The sequence below is a fragment of the Bos javanicus genome, chromosome 22 (genome assembly GCF_032452875.1).
Source record: "Bos javanicus breed banteng chromosome 22, ARS-OSU_banteng_1.0, whole genome shotgun sequence".
Taxonomy (NCBI): domain Eukaryota; kingdom Metazoa; phylum Chordata; class Mammalia; order Artiodactyla; family Bovidae; genus Bos; species Bos javanicus.
The window spans coordinates 41,638,095-41,656,418 of NC_083889.1; the positions used below are offsets into that span (position 1 = coordinate 41,638,095).

Consider the following 18,324-nt stretch of genomic DNA (forward strand, 5'->3'; position numbering starts at 1 on the left):
TCCAGGAGGGCCCGCCTGGATTTGCAGATTGGGGTCGTATCCACAGGGGACCAATCAGCCCAGGTCCAAGGGTCAGGGGGGCTCCTTTTCTGGCACATCCTCCCCGGCTCCCTCAGCCCACCTTAGCACCCAAGGCTGCTCAGGCTCCAGGGATGTACAAGCAGCCCAGGTCACCCAGGTCTGAGGGGAATATTGTTGGCCTTTCTTTTATTTTTAAATTAAAATTTTATCTTATACTTGACTAGAGTTGATTTACCAAGGGGAGTGTGTTTCGGGTGTTCAGCAACCTGGTTCAGCGATAGATACATGTCAGGCTCTTTCCCCACATGAGTTATTACAGACTGCTGAGTAGAGTCCCCTGTGCTATCCAGTAGGTCCTTGTGGGTTATCTCTTGTACATGTGTTACTGTGACTGTGATAAACCTGACCTCCTAACTTACCCTCCCTGCACCCCACCTTTCCCCTTTGGTGACCAGAAGTTACCTTTCTGAGTCTGTGAGCCTGTTTCTGTTTTATAAATGAGTTCGTTGATACCGATTTTTCTATCTAACCCCTAAGTGATATCCTAGGCTGTTTCTCTTTCTCTATCTGACTTCCTTCAATTATGATGATCATCGCCAGGTCTATGCATGTCGCTGGCAAAGGCATTATTTCATTCTTTTTCATTCATATGCCATTGTGTATCTGTGTACCGTATCTTCTTTATCCATCCATCTGCCTGTGGACATTTTGGTTGCTTCTGGCTTGTGATGCAGTAAAATGCAGCATAGTTTTTGAGGCATACAGTATTTTTTTTTCAGTTGGGGTATTCTTGATTTACAACGTTATGTGAGTTTCAGGTATTTAGCTAAGTGAATCACTTACAATACATCCACTCTTTTTTAGATTCTGTTCCCATACAGGTCATTATAGAATGCTTAATAAGAGTTCCCTATGCTATACACTAGGTTCTTATTAGTTATCTATTTTATATATAGTAGTGTGTATGTCAATTCCAGTTTCCCAATTTATCCCTCCCCTCTCCCATTCAGTTCAGTTCAGTTCAGTCGCTCAGTCGTGTCCGACTCTTTGTGACCCCATGAATCGCAGCACGTCAGGCCTCCCTGTCCATCACCAACTCCCGGAGTTCACTCAGACTCACATCCATCAAGTCGGTGATGCCATCCAGCCATCTCATCCTCTGTTGTCCCCTTCTCCTCCTGCCCCCAATCCCTCCCAGCATCAGAGTCTTTTCCAATGAGTCAACTCTTCGCATGAGGTGGCCAAAGTACTGGAGTTTCAGCTTTAGCATCATTCCTTCCAAAGAAATCCCAGGGCTGATCTCCTTCAGAATGGACTGGTTGGATCTCCTTGCAGTCCAAGGGACTCTCAAGAGTCTTCTCCAACACCACAGTTCAAAAGCATCAATTCTTCGGTGCTCAGCCTTCTTCACAGTCCAACTCTCACATCCATACATGACTACTGGAAAAACCATAGCCTTGGCTAGACGAACCTTTGTTGGCAAAGTAATGTCTCTGCTTTTGAATATGCTATCTAGGTTGGTCATAACTTTCCTTCCAAGGAGTAAGTGTCTTTTAATTTCATGGCTGCAATCAGTCACCATCTGCAATGATTTTGGAGCCCAGAAAAATAAAGTCTGCCACTGTTTCCACTGTTTCCCCATCTATTTCCCATGAAGTGATGGGACCAGATGCCATGATCTTCGTTTTCTGAATGTTGAGCTTTAAGCCAACTTTTTCACTCTCCTCTTTCACTTTCATCAAGAGGCTCTTTAGTTCCTCTTCACTTTCTGCCATAAGGGTGGTATCATCTGCATAACTGAGTTTATTGATATTTCTCCTGGCAATCTTGATTCCAGCTTGTGCTTCTTCCAGCCCAGCATTTCTCATGATGGACTCTGCATATAAGTTAAACAAGCAGGGTGACAATATACAGCCTTAACGTACTCCTTTTCCTATTTAGAACCAGTCTGTTCTTCCATGTCCAGTTCTAACTGTTGCTTCCTGACCTGCATATAGGTTTCTCAAGAGGCAGGTCAGGTGGTCTGGTATTCCCATCTCTTTCAGAATTTTCCACAGTTTATTGTGATCCACACAGTCAAAGGTTTTGGCATAGTTAATAAAGCAGAAATATATGTTCTTCTCGAACTCTCTTGCTTTTTCGATGATCCAGCAGATGTTGGCAATTTGATCTCTGGTTCCTCTGACTTTTCTAAAACCAGCCTGAACATCTGGAAGTTCATGGTTCACGTATTGCTGAAGGCTGCCTTGGAGAATTTTGAGTATTACTTTACTAGCATGTGAGATGAGTGCAATTGTGCGGTAGTTTGAGCATTCTTTGGCATTGCCTTTCTATGGGATTGGAATGAAAACTGACCTTTTCCAGTCCTGTGGCCACTGCTGAGTTTTCCACATTTGCTGGCATGTTGAGTGCAGCACTTTCACAGCATCATCTTTAAGGATTTGAAATAGCTCAACTGAAATTCCATCACCTCCAGTAGCTTTGTTCGTAGTGATGCTTTCTAAGGCCCACTTCACATTCCAGGATGTCTGGCTCTCGGTGAATGATCACACCATCATGATTATCTGGGTCGTGAAGATCTTTTTTGTACAGTTTTTCTGTGTATCCTTGCCACCTCTTAATATCTTCTGCTTCTGTTAGGTCCATACCATTTCTGTCCTTTATTGAGCCAATCTTTGCATGAAATGTTCCCTTGGTATCTCTAATTTTCTTGAAGAGATCTCTAGTCTTTCCCATTCTGTTGTTTTCCTCTATTTCTTTGCTTTGATCACTGAGGAAGGCTTTCTTATCTCTCCTTGCTATTCTTTGGAACTCTACATTCAGATGCTTATATCTTTCCTTTTCTCCTTTGCTTTTTGCTTCTCTTCTTTCCACAGCTATTTGTAAGGCCTCCTCAGACAGCCATTTTGCTTTTTTGCATTTCTTTTCCATGGGGATGGTCTTGATCCCTGTCTCCTGCACAATGTCATGAACCTCATTCCATAGTTCATCAAGCACTCTGTCTATCAGATCTAGTCCTTTAAATCTATTTCTCACTTTCACTGTATAATCATAAGGGATTTGATTTAGGTCATACCTGAATGGTCTACTGGTTTTCTCCACTTTCTTCAATTTCAGTCTGAATTTGGCAATAGGAGTTCATGATCTGAGCCACAGTGATCTCCTGGTCTTGTTTTTGCTGACTGTATAGAGCTTCTCCATCTTTGGCTGCAAAGAATATAATCAATCTGATATCGGTGTTGACCATCTGGTGATGTCCATGTGTAGAGTCTTCTTTTGTGTTGTTGGAAGAGGGTGTTTGCTATGACTAGTGTGTTCTCTTGGCAAAACTCTATTAGCCTTTGGCCTGCTTCATTCTGTACTCCAAGGCCAAATTTGCCTGTTACTCCAGGTGTTTCTTAACTTTCTACTTTTGCATTCCAGTCCCCCATAATGAAAAGGACATCTTTTGGGGGTGTTAGTTCTAAAAGGTCTTGTAGGTCTTCATAGAACCGTTCAACTTCAGCTTCTTCAGCACACTGGTTGGGGCATAGGCTTGAATTACTGTGATATTGAATGGTTTGCCTTGGAAATGAACAGAGATCATTCTGTCATTTTTGAGATTGCATCCAAGTACTGCATTTCGGACTCTCTTGTTGACCGTGATGGCTACTCCATTTCTTCTGAGGGATTCCTGCCTGCAGTAGTAGATATAATAGTAACATAAGTTTGTTTTCTTGTTTTCTACATCTGTGACTCTATTTGTACCATTTTTTTAGATTCCACATATAAGCGACATCGCATTTGTCTTTGTCTTTCTTCATGTAGAACGACAATCCCTAGATCCATCCACACTGCCGCACGTTGGTATCATGTTGTTCTTTTTTTATGACTGAACAACGTTCCGTTGTCAATATCTACCACATCCTTCGTCTAACCACGTGATATATCTATACCCCACACTTGCTCTCCTACACTAATCCGTCCATCACCCTGAATCATATGGTCCCCACCCCTTCACTTCTTATTACATCATTTTAGGCATCTCTATGCATTCCTAAAGAACAACTAAATATACATACTTTTAAGTTTATAAAAAAGTATCATACTGCATCTTATCTTTGGGGAATTACCTCTGTTCCTTATGAAGCTCAGTCCCTATGGGCTAGTTGTCTCCATCAAGCAGTTATTTTGGTCACTGAGCAATATTCCATCATATGAGTATATCGAATTTTACTCCCATACTTTCTGAATGGCAGTGGTCATGTCCAGGCTTTCACTATTTTAATCAGAGCTACTTGGAAGATTCTTATGCATGTGGATAAGAATTTCTCTCAAGTACACACCTGGGTACATAGTATTGCCGGATTTTGGGGAATCATGGATGTCAACTTTCAGAGACAATGGCAAATGGTTTTCCGAAGACATTGCTCTGATCTGTTCTCTCACTGGTAATACTGGAGCCCTCCTGAAGGCTTATATCCTCTCCCATCCACCATATTGCCAGATTTAGGTATAGCTCAAAGTTGTCAGTACTTAGAAGTAATATCTTTATGGTAACTTGATCTTGTGTGGTGAAAAGCTGAAGTTAGGACCCATGAGTAGAAGTTGCTCAGGCTGAGAAAGAGTGGTCTCCTAGTACACCTTGTCAACCGGAGTCAGACTGTCTAAGGAGCATTAGACAGACTATCTAAGCTGTCCATCCCCGGAACATTCAGCCCAGGGCATTCCTGCCCCTGGGACGCAATGTGGCTGAAGGGATACAGGTGTCACGTGGGCGTTCAGACTGGAGAGCTTTAAAATGTGTTTCAGACCCTGATTCTAGCATCAAACTGTTTTCAAATATTTGTTTCTGGACCTTTAAATAGATACCTGAAATTATAAGATGCTATTTTAAAGCATTTTGATCTTTTATCGTTTAAAACCAACCAAATAAATTCCTTTAAACCCTTGAGCAGTACTGAGGTGAGATTAATTAAAAGATTAGGACTCTCGAAAGATTTTATGTTTTTTTTAATACATAAAGTTATAACTCCCAACAATAATATATTCAGCTTTAATGGGAACATCAAAGATACTAATATTTTAAAATCAGGTCGTATGTGTGTGTGTATGCCAAGCCCAGGATTTTTGTATCTATATGTGCCCGTGTATAGTGCCTATTGATTATCTCAGTAATAAATAATTGCGGGATACACAAGAAGAACCTGAAAAGGTGAAGATATCCCTTTTTTACTCTGATGCTTCAAAGTAGTCCCAAGCCTGGCATTGTGTTTTAATTTTTCACTCTGGCGAAGCTGTGTGTATGTGTTTGGAGTCACCTCATATCTCCATTGTCTGTGCTGATTTCTGAGTTATGGCCACTTATAGAGTGTAGAAAATGAACAAGTGAGCCCCCATCTCAATTTCTTTCATTTTAAGTATTCTTTTTTTTTTTTTTTAATGCATGTGAAATCCTCTGTGACAAAGATCTGTTGTCATGCCTGTTAAGCTTAGCATTTCAGCCACATCCAAGGCTTTATGTCTTCATTAAAGAAGGCTTTTAAATGAAATAGAGGCGTTTGGGAGAGGCTGGCTCCTCATTTGTTTGTGCAACACACACGGACCAGGTTCTTTGAAGGGCACTGGGACCGGTCCATTAGAAAGGAGCGGGTTCCTTAGTCACAGAGGATAGGTGACTTCCGAGGGGTGCAGAGCAGCGTCAGAGGGTGGCAGAACGATCGTCTTATAAAGAGAAAGAAGCATGAGCAATCCAGGGGAGTGGTGAGCATCCCCGGAATGTAGATTTTCCATTCGTCCCCTCTCATCGGCTAATGTGTAGTCTCGGGGCCAGGCACCTGGCCTCCGGTGCTAGGGAAGTTCTTTCGGCCCTGCCGGACAGAGGCTGGGCGTTTGGAGAGGAGTTTCTGAGGTCAGCCTGCGTGCTTGCTGTTCCCCGCTAGCCACCACTTATGCAAATAACTTCCATCTCACCTACTTTTCCATGGAAGGTTTCCAGTTAGCAAGACCTGATGCTAAGGGGACGGGAGAGCCTCTGAGCAGACCTCAAGGCAGAACTCAAGACCACTGCCCGGGCTCAGAGGAGAGGCTGGCCACCCCTCCTCCACCTCTCCGCATCTGAACTTGCTGCGCCTTCACCCGATAACTACTCTTCTGAGGCTAGAAGAAGTAGGTGCTGAACAAGGGTGAGGGGACCAGTGAGTCATCCAGTCCCTCTTCTCTCCCAGCACTTGTACGGCTGGTCCCACAGGGAGGGACAAGCGCCTGCCTCTGTTACCCTCTCTGTGGGCGCTTCCTTACATGGCTTCAGTAACTGGCCTTCAGCCAGTGCAGAGACCATGCAGACACCTCTGGCCTTCCCTGGGGATCTGTACTTGCTGCTCACTCTCAGCCTCCCTGTCACCTCCTCCAGGCAGTCTTCCTTGACCATCCCATCACTCATGGTTCTAACAGCTTTGATTCCTTGCTATTTGCCTGCCTGCTCTCCTGCAATGTAAACCTCCTGAATGCTCACAGCCTTGCCCAGCCCGCTCACCAGTGCTGGCTCCATGTACCGTGCCAGCAAGCAGAAGACACAGTACTACTTGTTGAATAATTGAATGAGTTCTATAGACAAATGAACTTCCAGTGTTTGGAAGACCCACAATCCCTTCACCTAGTTCGGCTTCTCAAATGGGTTTTATTTTGAGGTCCCGGGTACTGCCCCCAGATACACTGTGTTAAGCAGGATTCTGAAGCTGCGTGTATGGTGGTGTGGTTCTGGTTGTGTGTTGGCTTAGCCTGTGTGTTGTGTCCTGGCTCAGCACCCTCCTTGGGGATGGTTGTCTTGCCTGGACCTCGCTGCTAAAGGTTCTCTAAGGTGCCTTTGGAAAAAGAAGCCATACTGTAGCAGGAGCAAAGAGAGTGAAGTGCTCAGGAGATTCAAACAAAACCAGAAACTAACCCTTTGCCTTTTCCCTTTCCTCATCCTGAGCACCTCAGGTTGACATCACTCTAGGAATAAGGGAGAACACTCCTGCTCCAACGCCAATATCCTCAACACAGGGCGGGGTGGTGGGGAGGGTTATAGAACATGACCGGCTGAGGAAATTGCTTTTTGAATAAATGCTTCTGTCTCTGCAGTTTGCTTCATCACAAAACTCCCATATAGAGGGCTTTTCATTTCTTGGTGAGCATGTTTCTAGAAACAGAAGGCCTGAGGCAATCAAACTGGTAGACGTCTCTGGTCCCCGGGGCTTGACTAATTTCCTGCATCCTTGCACTCAGTCACTCAGTCATGTCTGACTCTTCGCAACCCCGTGGACTGTAGCTCGCCAGCAGCTCCTCTGTCCATGGGATTCTCCAGGCAAGAATACTGGAGTGGGTTGCCATTTCCTTCTCTAATTTCCCCACAAAAAAGCCAGGAAAGCACGCACAGCAAGGAGCCTGGGGTGAGGCCCTGGTGATTATTTACTGCAAACCGTGCCCCCTGGGAGACAACTCCACCCAGGAGGAGGCCCCTCTGGGTGGATCCTGACCCCAGCTCAGAGGCTGATCTCTGTCTGTGACTTTGGCTTTCTTTTGGACTGCTTAAAACCCATGTTTGCAACAGTGTTAAAGGAGTATTTCCAGAAATTTAGAGACTTTCTTCAGTCTGTTTAAGCTGATGATTCTCAAATGTAGTGACCCCCTGTAGCAACCCCCAAGCTCCCTTGCAGCCCCGTGGCTGAGTCCTGTTACTCAGTGGCCCTGATGTCACATTGTCAGGAAGCTCTAGGCGGGCGGCCAGCCGAGATTCAGCGCAATAGATCCAGGTCAGCCACCCCTTCTCAGATGCCCACCTGGGGTTGGCCTCACTGCTCCCTCCCCTGACAGGAAGTGATCCCACTGATGTTTTCAGCGAAACCAACTCTGCATAGGGCCTGGAGCCACAGCTGCTTTTTGCTGGACTGTTCCTAACAAGCGTCTTACGGAAACGTGCCAACTGTAATGTCTTGCCGATTGGAGTGATGGTGTGGCGGTAGGTGGGTGTGCACTCTCGCAAACTGGAACTGCCTGCCCGGTTAGTGCAAGTTTAGCGGCTCGATGGATGCTGTAACGACCACTCACAGTTCAGTCGGTTGATGGTATCCCATCCCCAGTGTGATGCAGGCAGCCTCATTTGCTGCTTTGGCAATCAGCTTGACAACGTGATACTTTAATGTATAATTGGATAAGCAATTGGATTCTGTTATAGTACAGTGGTTTGGCATAATTATTTTCCACTGCTGTGATTTTCTAGTTCATAAATACTTTGGGGGGTTACAAATTCTTAAACGTCAACACTCTATACGCCTTAAAGTAGGATGCCATTAATTAATGTAATAGCTTATTTCAGCATTTTGGCCCCATTGGCAGCACTAAAGCAACTTTTGCTTTTACTCAAGCACGTTAACACTCAAGTCAAAGCTCTGGCAACTAATCAGATGATGAATGCTCCATCGATTACTAGAATTTCTCTCCAGAAAGAGCAAAGACCTGGGCTTTGAAACTCGGCAGTGAACACAGGGAATCAGAGGTAATGTGGTTGCCATTATCTAGTGTGTAGTCCACAGTTACAGGATCCCTCCCATTAAGAGAAAAAAGGGATTAAATTAACGTAGTTTTGCACAAGTAGATATTTGAAGAATCTTAGGGTTCTAAGTACAAGTTGCAGTAAGAGTTGATGACACAAGACCGATTTTTTTTTTTTTTTTTTTTGCCTCAAATGAAAGCAAGAGGTGATTCATTTGGACACCAAGAAAGCCCAGAGTGGTGACAGTCTGCTCAATAAGCAGCACTGGTTATTCAGTGTTCGGGCACTGACTGTATGTGTATGAGGGCTACAGAGAGAGTGAAACAGCATCCAGGTCTGAACTGTCACCTGGTGCCCGTCTGGATGGGGAGGGAAGGGTTCTTGGAGACCTCAGGGAGTGTATGCTTAAAGAGAGATGTGCAGAAACAGAGTGATTTTCACACTGGTTCCAGGAAGCCATGAGCAGGGGAGCCAGGATCAATGTGTGCCTCACAGAGTGCCCAGAGGAAGGAAGTCCCAGAGGGAAATGTCAGTGTCCACGTGCAGGGAGAGGCCGAGCGCACACACACTGCACACGCCGCTTCCTCACCGCTTCCTCCCGGCTCCCGCCCTCCCTTCTCTGAATGCTGCACTAGCTTGTCTCCCTCTACGGCCCCAGCCAGGCTACTCTTGATGAAAAGGTACTTCGGTGCTTTTACTTCTCTGCTTCTACACCTTTAACTCTTCTCATCAATTTCCCGGCGGCACAGACGGTAAACAATCCACCTGTATTGCAGGAGACCGGGTTTGATCCCAGGGTCAGGAAGACCCCCTGGAGAAGGAAATGGCAACCCACTCCAGTATTCTGTCCTGGAGAATTCCATGGACAGAGGAGCCTGGCAGGCTACAGTCCATGGTGTTGCAAAGAATCGGACAGGACTGAGTGACTGGTATCACACCAAAAATAAAATGCACACCCCCAGCCATTCCCACCAGCTGTAAATGGTCAGCTATCTCCTGCACTCACTCTTCTAGCCAGTTACCCAAATGCCAAGCTTCCTTTTCCCTCAAGGCTCTGCACTTGCTGTCTGCCCAGCCTCTTGCTTCATGGACATCTAATCATTGCTCATGTCGCAGCTGAAGTATCACCTCTGCATGAAACCTTGCTCCAAACCCCCTGCCCAACGCTCCAGCACCCCTGCACATCACTGTGCTCTGATTCTCCTCAGACCTCTTATACTACGACATCATTTTGACTTCTAAGCATCTGTCATTAAAAAACACACATTCTGATGCCTTCTGCACAACTCAGTAGACACAGCCACCTCATGTGTCCAGTTCATGTTCTCAAAGGCCCAGGCTTCATGATGTCGAGCACATCTCCCACCTCTGGACCATCTCCCGAGGTTAGTGCCGTGTTTTATGGCATATTTCCCACGTTTTTACCTAATACATTGTCCAAATCGACTCATTTGTAACTTAAATTTACTTTAAAGGGAAATTTGAGATGACATCATAAATGGGAGATAAACCTCAAATAAGTAAGATCCACACAAAGCAGTCTTGTATTCTAGCTAGAGTCTGGATGGCACCTCTCATTCTGGGAGAAGTCACACTGGTACCATCTTCAGGGCAAGCTGGTACTGACAGAAACTTAGATTACTCAGCAGACAGAAAGGTGATTAGGAATGGAGCATCTATCTCAGTGGGGCTTCCCAGGTGATGCTAAGTGGTAAATGCAGGAGACGTAAGAGACATGGGTTCGATCCCTGGGTTGGGAAGATCCCCTGGAGAAGGGAATGGCAACTACTCCAGGATTCTGGCCTGGGAAATCCCATGGAACGGAGGAGCCTGTTGGGCTACAGTCCATGGGGTCGCACAGAGTCAGACACAACTAAAGCAACTAGCATGCACGCACACACACATCTGTCTTGATAGGGTACTAACCTGTGTGCAGCTCTGAACTGCAGGACTGGAGGCCGTCCTCTGGGTCACTGGGCTGTGGGTCCCATCTTTTAACCATGGAATGCTAAGGCTTCACAAAATGGCAACTGAGTGCACGATCTCTCAACAGCTTTGACAGATGGGTGAGCATGGCTAGGATGCCAAGGCGGGATTGTCAGGAAGTAAAGAGCAGTACAAGTGGATGGTGAAGCTGGCAATGGGCACAAGTTACAAGAGATCTGGCAAATGCCTCATGCATTTTCTGAAGCTATTCCCATTCCCCAAAACAACTTTGTCCTTAAAATCCCATCACCATCTTTGAAGCCAGGGCAAATCCTGATTTTTTAGAGTCAACTGTAGACCCTACCCCAGTAAGAATTACTCTCTCCTTTATATATCCTAAGAGAACTATGGGAGAACTTCTGGTCCAGTGTTTATACCATACTGCCTTGGACTAAGTGATGTGTGTATGAATCTCTCTGCCCTGTTGGGTGGCAAGACTCCAGCAGGCAAAGATTTTTGTCTCCTGCATCTTTATAATGTTCAGAAGACCTAGAACAGTGCCTGGAATATATCATGTAGTCAGGAAATGCTTGTTGTCTAAACTGAAAGCAGTAATACAGAATCAGATCTAAAAAATAAAGATTTACTTCCCACTGAAATTATTTTCCTTGCAATGTTTATATAAACACCTGTCTAAACAGAACCACCAACCATAAGAAATGGTTTCTCTGCTCTTTATATTGTTTTATAAAACTAACAAGGAAAGATACTAATGAATTTTAGAACACCACCCAAGTTTGTATTCAGCCACTGGCTTCTTTAAGGAGTGGTTTTAAATTGTTTGCTCTCTGAAGACACTACTACAGATTAGTTCTAAATTCTGAGAAAACATTTAAATTATTGTGAATCATTCCGCCCACTGTATTCCATTATGAACCTGTAAAGATGTCAATAGTCAAGGCAGTTTGAGCATTAAATTGCGGAATTAAGCACTGCCCCTCACGCCTCAGGAGAACACACTTAGAGGACAGGAAGCAGCCCAGTGTCAAAGTTGACACGTATCCACACTTCAATCAGGAATCCTGTTAACACTACCTTCCCCAGAAATCCTTTCAGGCAGATAAAGCAGGATGACTGCAGATACATTGTGTTTGTTTTTTTTTTCTTGAACCTCTTTTCAAAGTTGCATAGAAATAGAATTCACTTCGCAGAGCCCTCACAGACTCCCCTCTGTAGAATGTGAATAAAGACTTTGGTTCAAGTTTCTGCAAACTTTGTAACTTTGGCATGAGCCTTCCTCCAAAGAACCATGCTTCTGAAAAGAGTTTCAAGTCTCGCTGTTGTGTAAAGATAAGGGAAGGCATAAGTGTTACAGGAGCCTAGGCGCTGAGTGTATTGTATTCATCATTTCATGCTGTGGCCCCGTTGCAGAGGGGCAAGAGGGGGAACTCTAGGACGCTGAATCCCAGACACTGTATTTGAAAGAAGTTAATTCAAACTGTTATTTTATGTACTAATAAGAAAAAAAAACACTGCCAATGAAACTATGTCAGACGATTGATCGGAGAAGGCAATGGCAACCCACTCCAGTACTCTTGCCTGGAGAATCCCAGGGACAGAGGAGCCTAGTAGGCTGCCGTCTATGGGGTCACACAGAGTCAGACACGACTGAAGCGACTTAGCAGCTTACCAGCATTGATGGTAGGACATGCTGTGATTTCAGAGATGTTAAAATGTGAACATTTTAACATCTGAGAACAGATGAACTTTGCCATTTAAACAGTGCTGGTAATTTCCTCTGCATTTCATGCAAAAATAATAATAAGCCCCAGAGTGCATAAAATGCTAGCCTTGAATCTGACCTTCCTTCACACAGTCTTCTCTATCTTTTCCAGGATTTACAGCTAGGTAGTTTAGGGAACAACTGAAATAAAACCAAGCATTTCCTATTCCAAGTGTACCTTTCCAAGGGGTCTCTGAGACCCTGAGTTGCCATATAAAATACATGAGCTGCCAGATAAAATACAGGATGTCCAGTTAAATTTGATTTCAGATAAACTCTGAATATTTTTTAGTATAAGTATGTCCCAAATAGTGCATGAGATATACTAAAAACAAATTATCTGGATGCCCTGTACTTTTTTTATTTGCTGAATCCGGCGTCTATCTTCCCAGGGTAATTGTGACTGCATTTGACCTTCTCCACATGCTTTCACTCCAGGGTCTTAACCTTTACCAGTCAGGAGCCTCCATTAATACTTCATTCGCTTCTTACAACCACTCTGAGAGGAAGGGGTTATTGCTGGTATTTCATGACTGAAGGGGCTGAGTTTCCTCCTCAGACCTGAATGTCTCATTAGATGAGTTGGTTCAGTTTTAATTCTGATGATGACTGCTAATCCTTCCACACAGTAGTTAAGGTTTAAAAGATAAAGGTCCCTGGAAAACCATGAAGATAGTAAAGGTACTCTTATGCCTAGAGACAACCTCTGTGGGTTGATCATTGATCGCTGTCAGGGGACAGTGTATCCAGCCTATAACAACAGCAAAGTAGCAGCAGCGGCAAACACCCAACACCCCTTACTGTCATGCATATCAGCATAAAGACCTCTTCCCTCCTTTTACGGAGGGGGAAGCTGAGGCAGAGAGAGGGTAGAGAGCTTGCACTTCTCATCCTCTTGGAGAGCCCTTGCTGGAAGTTCCTTAGGGTAATCGCCACTCCCCACTGCCACCATCGCTCTTTATTCTAACAGTCTCTTTCTTTCCTTGTGAAACGAAGTCACTTCTCAGAAGCCTTTCAGGCTAGGTGAGCCCCGCCCAGCACTGTTCTCGCGTGGTAAGGCCCATCTCATCTGTAAGCAACTGTTTGGTGTTACCTTCCCCACCTGGGTGGTGCATGAGGGCAGTAGAGGAGTCAGTCTGGTAGGTGCATTCGTGCGAGGGCTGTGCCCTGGCATTGCAAGGACACCATAAGTATCTGGTGGATGAATAAGTAGTCACTGCCTTTCCCTATGGATGGTCTAAGGTAATCTGGAAAGTTCTTCTAAGTGAAACCCCTCCATTAAAGCTCATGGGTACATGCGTGCTCAGTCATGTCTGACTCTTTGCAACCCCATGGACTATAACCCGCTGGGCTCCTCCAGTCAAGAATACTTGAATGGGTTGCCATCCCCTCCTCCACCATTGAAGGTCACTTGAGGCAAATAGTGCCTTTGGATAAGGCGCTGTTTAGAGTCATGATTAGGGCTTATCTGTTAGTTAGCTAGGCAGTGGTTTCCAGCCAGCAGGTTCTTGGGCTGCTTGGGGAAACAGAACCTTACTCTGACCCACAGCACAATTCATTTCTAAGTCACCCAGGCAGCTCTTCCAGGACATGAGGCTTGCTCACCAGGCCTCTCCCAGGCTCCCTATTCCTGCAGACTCCACATGAATTCAAAAGCTCCCGCACCAGACCAGCATCCTGATGTAGCTGGGAAAAGAGCCTTGTGGCTCAGACGATCCTTGGATAGAGAAAAAGGGCAGTTCCAGAGCAGAGGTTGCCAAGGAAAGCTGCCATACTGTTGAGTCGCAAACAATGGGCTTAAAGGCCAATGTATAATATTCTTTCTGTAATATATGTGGGTTCTATCTGTGCACACAAACTTCTCCCAAACACACTGTTTCTTGACTGCAAGTGCACCTGAGAATTGCCTGAGAGGTTTGAAAACAGTCCCCACCTGCCAGGCTGCCCCCCTGGACCAATTAAACCTGAACCCCTGGGGCGGAGCCACCATCTGTAGTTTTTAAAGTTCTCTCTGTGATTCCTGTGGGCAGCCAGGGTTGAGCATGGCTGTTCTGAAGAAAGCCACGTGCTTCCATTGGGGACTTTTAGGACTAGAAACCCCTAGGTTTTAAAAACCATATACCATAGAGCTCTGCAAATACTATTCGTTTTTGTTTTACTTATTTCCTATTTCCCATAAACAACTTTCTAAGCATTGGCATGATGCTGCCATCTGGGAGGCATATGACTATAACAGACGGTAGCCTGATAACCAAGGAGGCATTACCGTTTGCAGGCTCTAAATTATTTGGATTCATCTGGTGCGATCTGCCTTGATGAGGCCACTTAATGCTTGATTTCTCCGTCTTCCGACGGCAGTACCAGAAGTGGGGAGGCCATATTTTCCGGGCTTTGCATTGTTCTCTGTCATCCTACTGAAATAGTTACAAGATGGATTTATAACAGACCTAAAGCTAGTATCAAAATGAAAATTAGTTCTTGAGGAGAAAAATAGCAATCCCGTTTGACTCGCCTGTAGCCATTGCGTCATCTCTGCCTCTGCAGAGGAAGGAAATGACTTCTTAATGTGGTTTTCTTCCACTAAGGGAAATTAAATCTATGTGGCAAAGTGTAAAACCAGCGTGCTGGCAGCCAGATATGGAGCAGAAGATCCATGACCCTCATAAACATTCGTGGCTGGGGTACATGCTAATGAACCTCATTTAGGCTCACACTCACCCCACCAGTGTCTAGGTCCCCCCACTGTTTTTCCTTCTGTATCAAAGTTGGCTCTGAAACACTGGGGACATTTCTCCATTTGCTGCAAGTTGCTGGGGTGGGGGTCTCTGGGTTAGGGTGGGAGTGCCTGGGGCCTTAGATTGCAAACTCCGCTATTTTAATTGTGCAACTTGCCCGAGTCGCTAAGATTCTTTGTCGGAGGATCTGACCTTTGGGTCATGGTACCTGGGGGGCAGGAGCTGTGGAACTGTTGGCTCTCTGGTGGCGCTGCACTTCCTCAGGAGAGATTTTAAAAAGGCAAAAACTGTGGGGAACACCCCCAGCACTACTGCTCCTGGCTGGGTGATCTCTGATAGGTGACTGAACTTCCTCAGACTTCAGTTTCTTCCTTGGTAAGAAGGAGTCAGCATCACCGACTCGATGGACATGAGTCTGAGCAAGCTCCAGGAGTTGGTGATGGACAGGGAAGCCTGGTGTGCTGCAGTCCATAGGGTCGCAGAGTCGGACACGACCAAGAGACTGAACTGAACTGAAGAAGGAGCGAGGTAGTGCCTGCCTCGTGTATCAGCTATTGTAAGAATGAAGTGAAATGATGCACGAGGAAATAATACATGAAGAGGAAGAAATGGCCCTTCGCATTGTAAATACGAGCCATCCTTGGTGCTGTTAAATAGCTGGCCCCAGTCTCCTCAGATGACTTACTGTGAAATACTGCACTGTGCCTCCTGTGGAGAAATGTATACCCTCAGCATTGTACAGTGTCTACAGCTACAGACAGGAATAACAAATTTAGTTAATAAAACTAAACCACATAGGAGATTAAGGGGGAATTGAGCTCTTCTAATGAAGAACATTCTGACAGCATCCCCTCTCTCTCTCTGATAGAACTGAAATTTTACTCACTCAGTATGTAAACCTGAGACATACACAAAATACATATTTTTTAATAAATATGGGTATATGAAGAGGATTTTAAAAGGGTTCTTTTGACTAAGACTGTTTTTTGATGCCTCCTCATTTAATTCCTTTCCTCAGTGGGTTTTTTTTTTTTTTTTTTTTAAACCATTTGCAGGCTTGAAGCTTCTTTAATGTACACACTCTTATTTCTTCAGAATTCCCAGGTCACTCACTGGTAAAGAATCTAGGAAGATCCTCTGAGGTAGGAAATGGCAACCCATTCCAGTACTCTTGCCTGGAGAATCCAATGGACAGAGGACTCTGGTGGGCTACAGTCCGTGGGTGGCAAGAGAGCCAGACACAACTTAGCCACTACACAGCAGCACCAACTCTTATCTCTTACTCAGTACGCACGGCGCTTCTATTATTATCATCAATTAGCCTGAGCCATTTTGGTTCAGTGAGCAAAACTGCTCAGAGCTCATATAAGAGAGGCGAAGCTGAAGAGAAGGTAGGTTAACCACAGGCGAGCTTGGGAAATGATCGTGGGTAGGTGGCCAACACAGTGTCTTCAGGGGCTGGGAAGTGAAAAGAACGGATGATCCTGGTCAAGCATAATTTTAGAAGGTGGTGGGGGTTTTGGTAAATGGCAGGATGCCCCCCAGTCTGTGACCACCACTCCCAACCTCAGTGCATCATTACAAGGCGGTGAACTGCCCCCAGTGTAGAGTAATCTAGTTATTGTGTTACAGGAGTTAGAAATGTGGATTTTTACACAAAACCCTTCCCTATTTTCGGATTTCGGCAAGTAATTGTGCTTAGTCCCTTGGTCCTGTCCGACTCTTGGCAACCACATGAACTGTAGCCCACCAGGCTCCTCTGTCCATGGGGTTCTCCAAACAAGAATACTGGCGTGGGTTGCCATGCCCTTCTCCAGAGGATCTTCCCGACCCAGGGATCGAACCTGGGTCTCCTGCATTGCAGGGGGATTCTTAGCCAAGTAATACAATGAAAAGATATGTGCCCCAGCCGCTGATTTGGAAATGCTGTTTTGACCCCCACAATAAATGTTCCAAAGGAAGATCCCACAAGAGTCTTTTTTCTTTTTTTTTTTCCTCCAAAGCTCGAGAAACACGACAGAGAGGATAAAGACTCCCCAGCCTTGTGGCGGTCAGAGGAGGAAATGGCAGCTGAGGCTGCAGCGCTGAGGGTCTACTTTCAGTGACACAGGTAAGACTGCAGTTTACTTCAGCATCGCGCAGACCCTGCTGGCGCCTCCCGGGAATCGGGAATCGGGGCTCATTGCCCAGCATGGGTGGGGGCGGGGAAGCAGCCCCGAGTACTCCCCTGGCACCAGTGGTGGCTGCACAAACTTTAAAGCCAGAGTGCGGGGGACTCTGACCCTTGAGCCACTTATTCCAGCCTGGGGGTCTCACTTCCACACCACCTCTCTGTACCTCTCCCCTCTGTTCCTGTCCTTCCTGCCCAGGCCCTTGTCCCCTCTGTCCTCTCCAATCTAGTCTCTACAAAGCAACTGGAGATAGTCTCTAAGGCAAACCTCTTAAAAAACTATGAATTAAACTACCATATGACTCAGCCATCCCACTACAGGGCGTAAGAGGGTGGGACAAATTGAGAGAGTAGCATTGAAGTACATACATTACCATGTGTAAATAGATAGCTACTGAGAAGTTGCAGGTGCTCTGTGACAATCTAGAGCGGTGGGAGGGAGGTTCAAGAGGGAAGGGACCATATGTACCCCTATGACTGATTCATGTTGATGTATGGCAGAAACCATCACAATATTGTAAAGCAATTATTCACCAATTAAGAAAAGAATAAAAAATCCAAACCCTCCCAGGAAGTCACACTGCCCTTAGGCTCAGATTTCTGTTTCAAGCTTGCAGCTTAGAGCTCACAACCAGCTCAGCCATGCTCAGGCAGACTCTGCTTTCACTGGGTCTCCTCTGGTGGTTCACAAGGTAAAGAATCCGCCTGTGATGCGGGAGACCTGGATTCGACCCCTGGAGGAGGGCACGGCAACCCACTCCAGTATTCTGGCCTGGAGAATCCCATGGACAGAGGAGCCTCGCAGGCTACAGCCCATGGGGTCGCAAAGAGTTGGACAGGACTGAGGGACATTACTGAAAGACTAAGCGCACACACACCTCTCCTGGCAGCTGTTTGGTAAAGTATCTTTCTGTTTCCCGTCAGCCTTGGCTGTCAGGAAGATCAGGCCACAGGGAAAGAGAGTTACCTCTTCACATTAATGATGTTTAACTACTGGGAGATCACAGATTTGAGACTGATAGAAAGCGATAGCTAATCTCCTTTTCACGTCTGTACGCAATGTTAAGGAGTTCAGGCATCTTCTGAAAGGTATCAATATTAATAAACAGTACTGGGGCCTACTTTGAGTAAGAGAATTATTCGTTATCTAAAATTCAAATTAAACTGGGTCTTTTAT

General features: G+C 45.5%; 1 protein-coding gene across 3 annotated transcripts in view; it reads left to right on the plus strand.

The window, feature by feature from the left end:
- The window catches only part of FHIT (fragile histidine triad diadenosine triphosphatase), a 1,529,906-nt gene that overhangs the window by 1,486,995 nt on the left and 24,587 nt on the right, over window positions 1-18,324 (plus strand). For 2 of the 3 annotated variants that reach the window (XM_061396522.1, XM_061396521.1), the window contains exon 9: window positions 16,981-17,085. In XM_061396522.1, the coding sequence (XP_061252506.1) occupies window positions 16,981-17,082 (102 nt within the window). In that variant the 3' untranslated portion in view covers window positions 17,083-17,085. Of the gene's footprint in view, window positions 1-16,980; window positions 17,088-18,324 lie in introns of all 3 variants that reach the window. The other variant, XM_061396520.1, reaches the window with a different exon arrangement.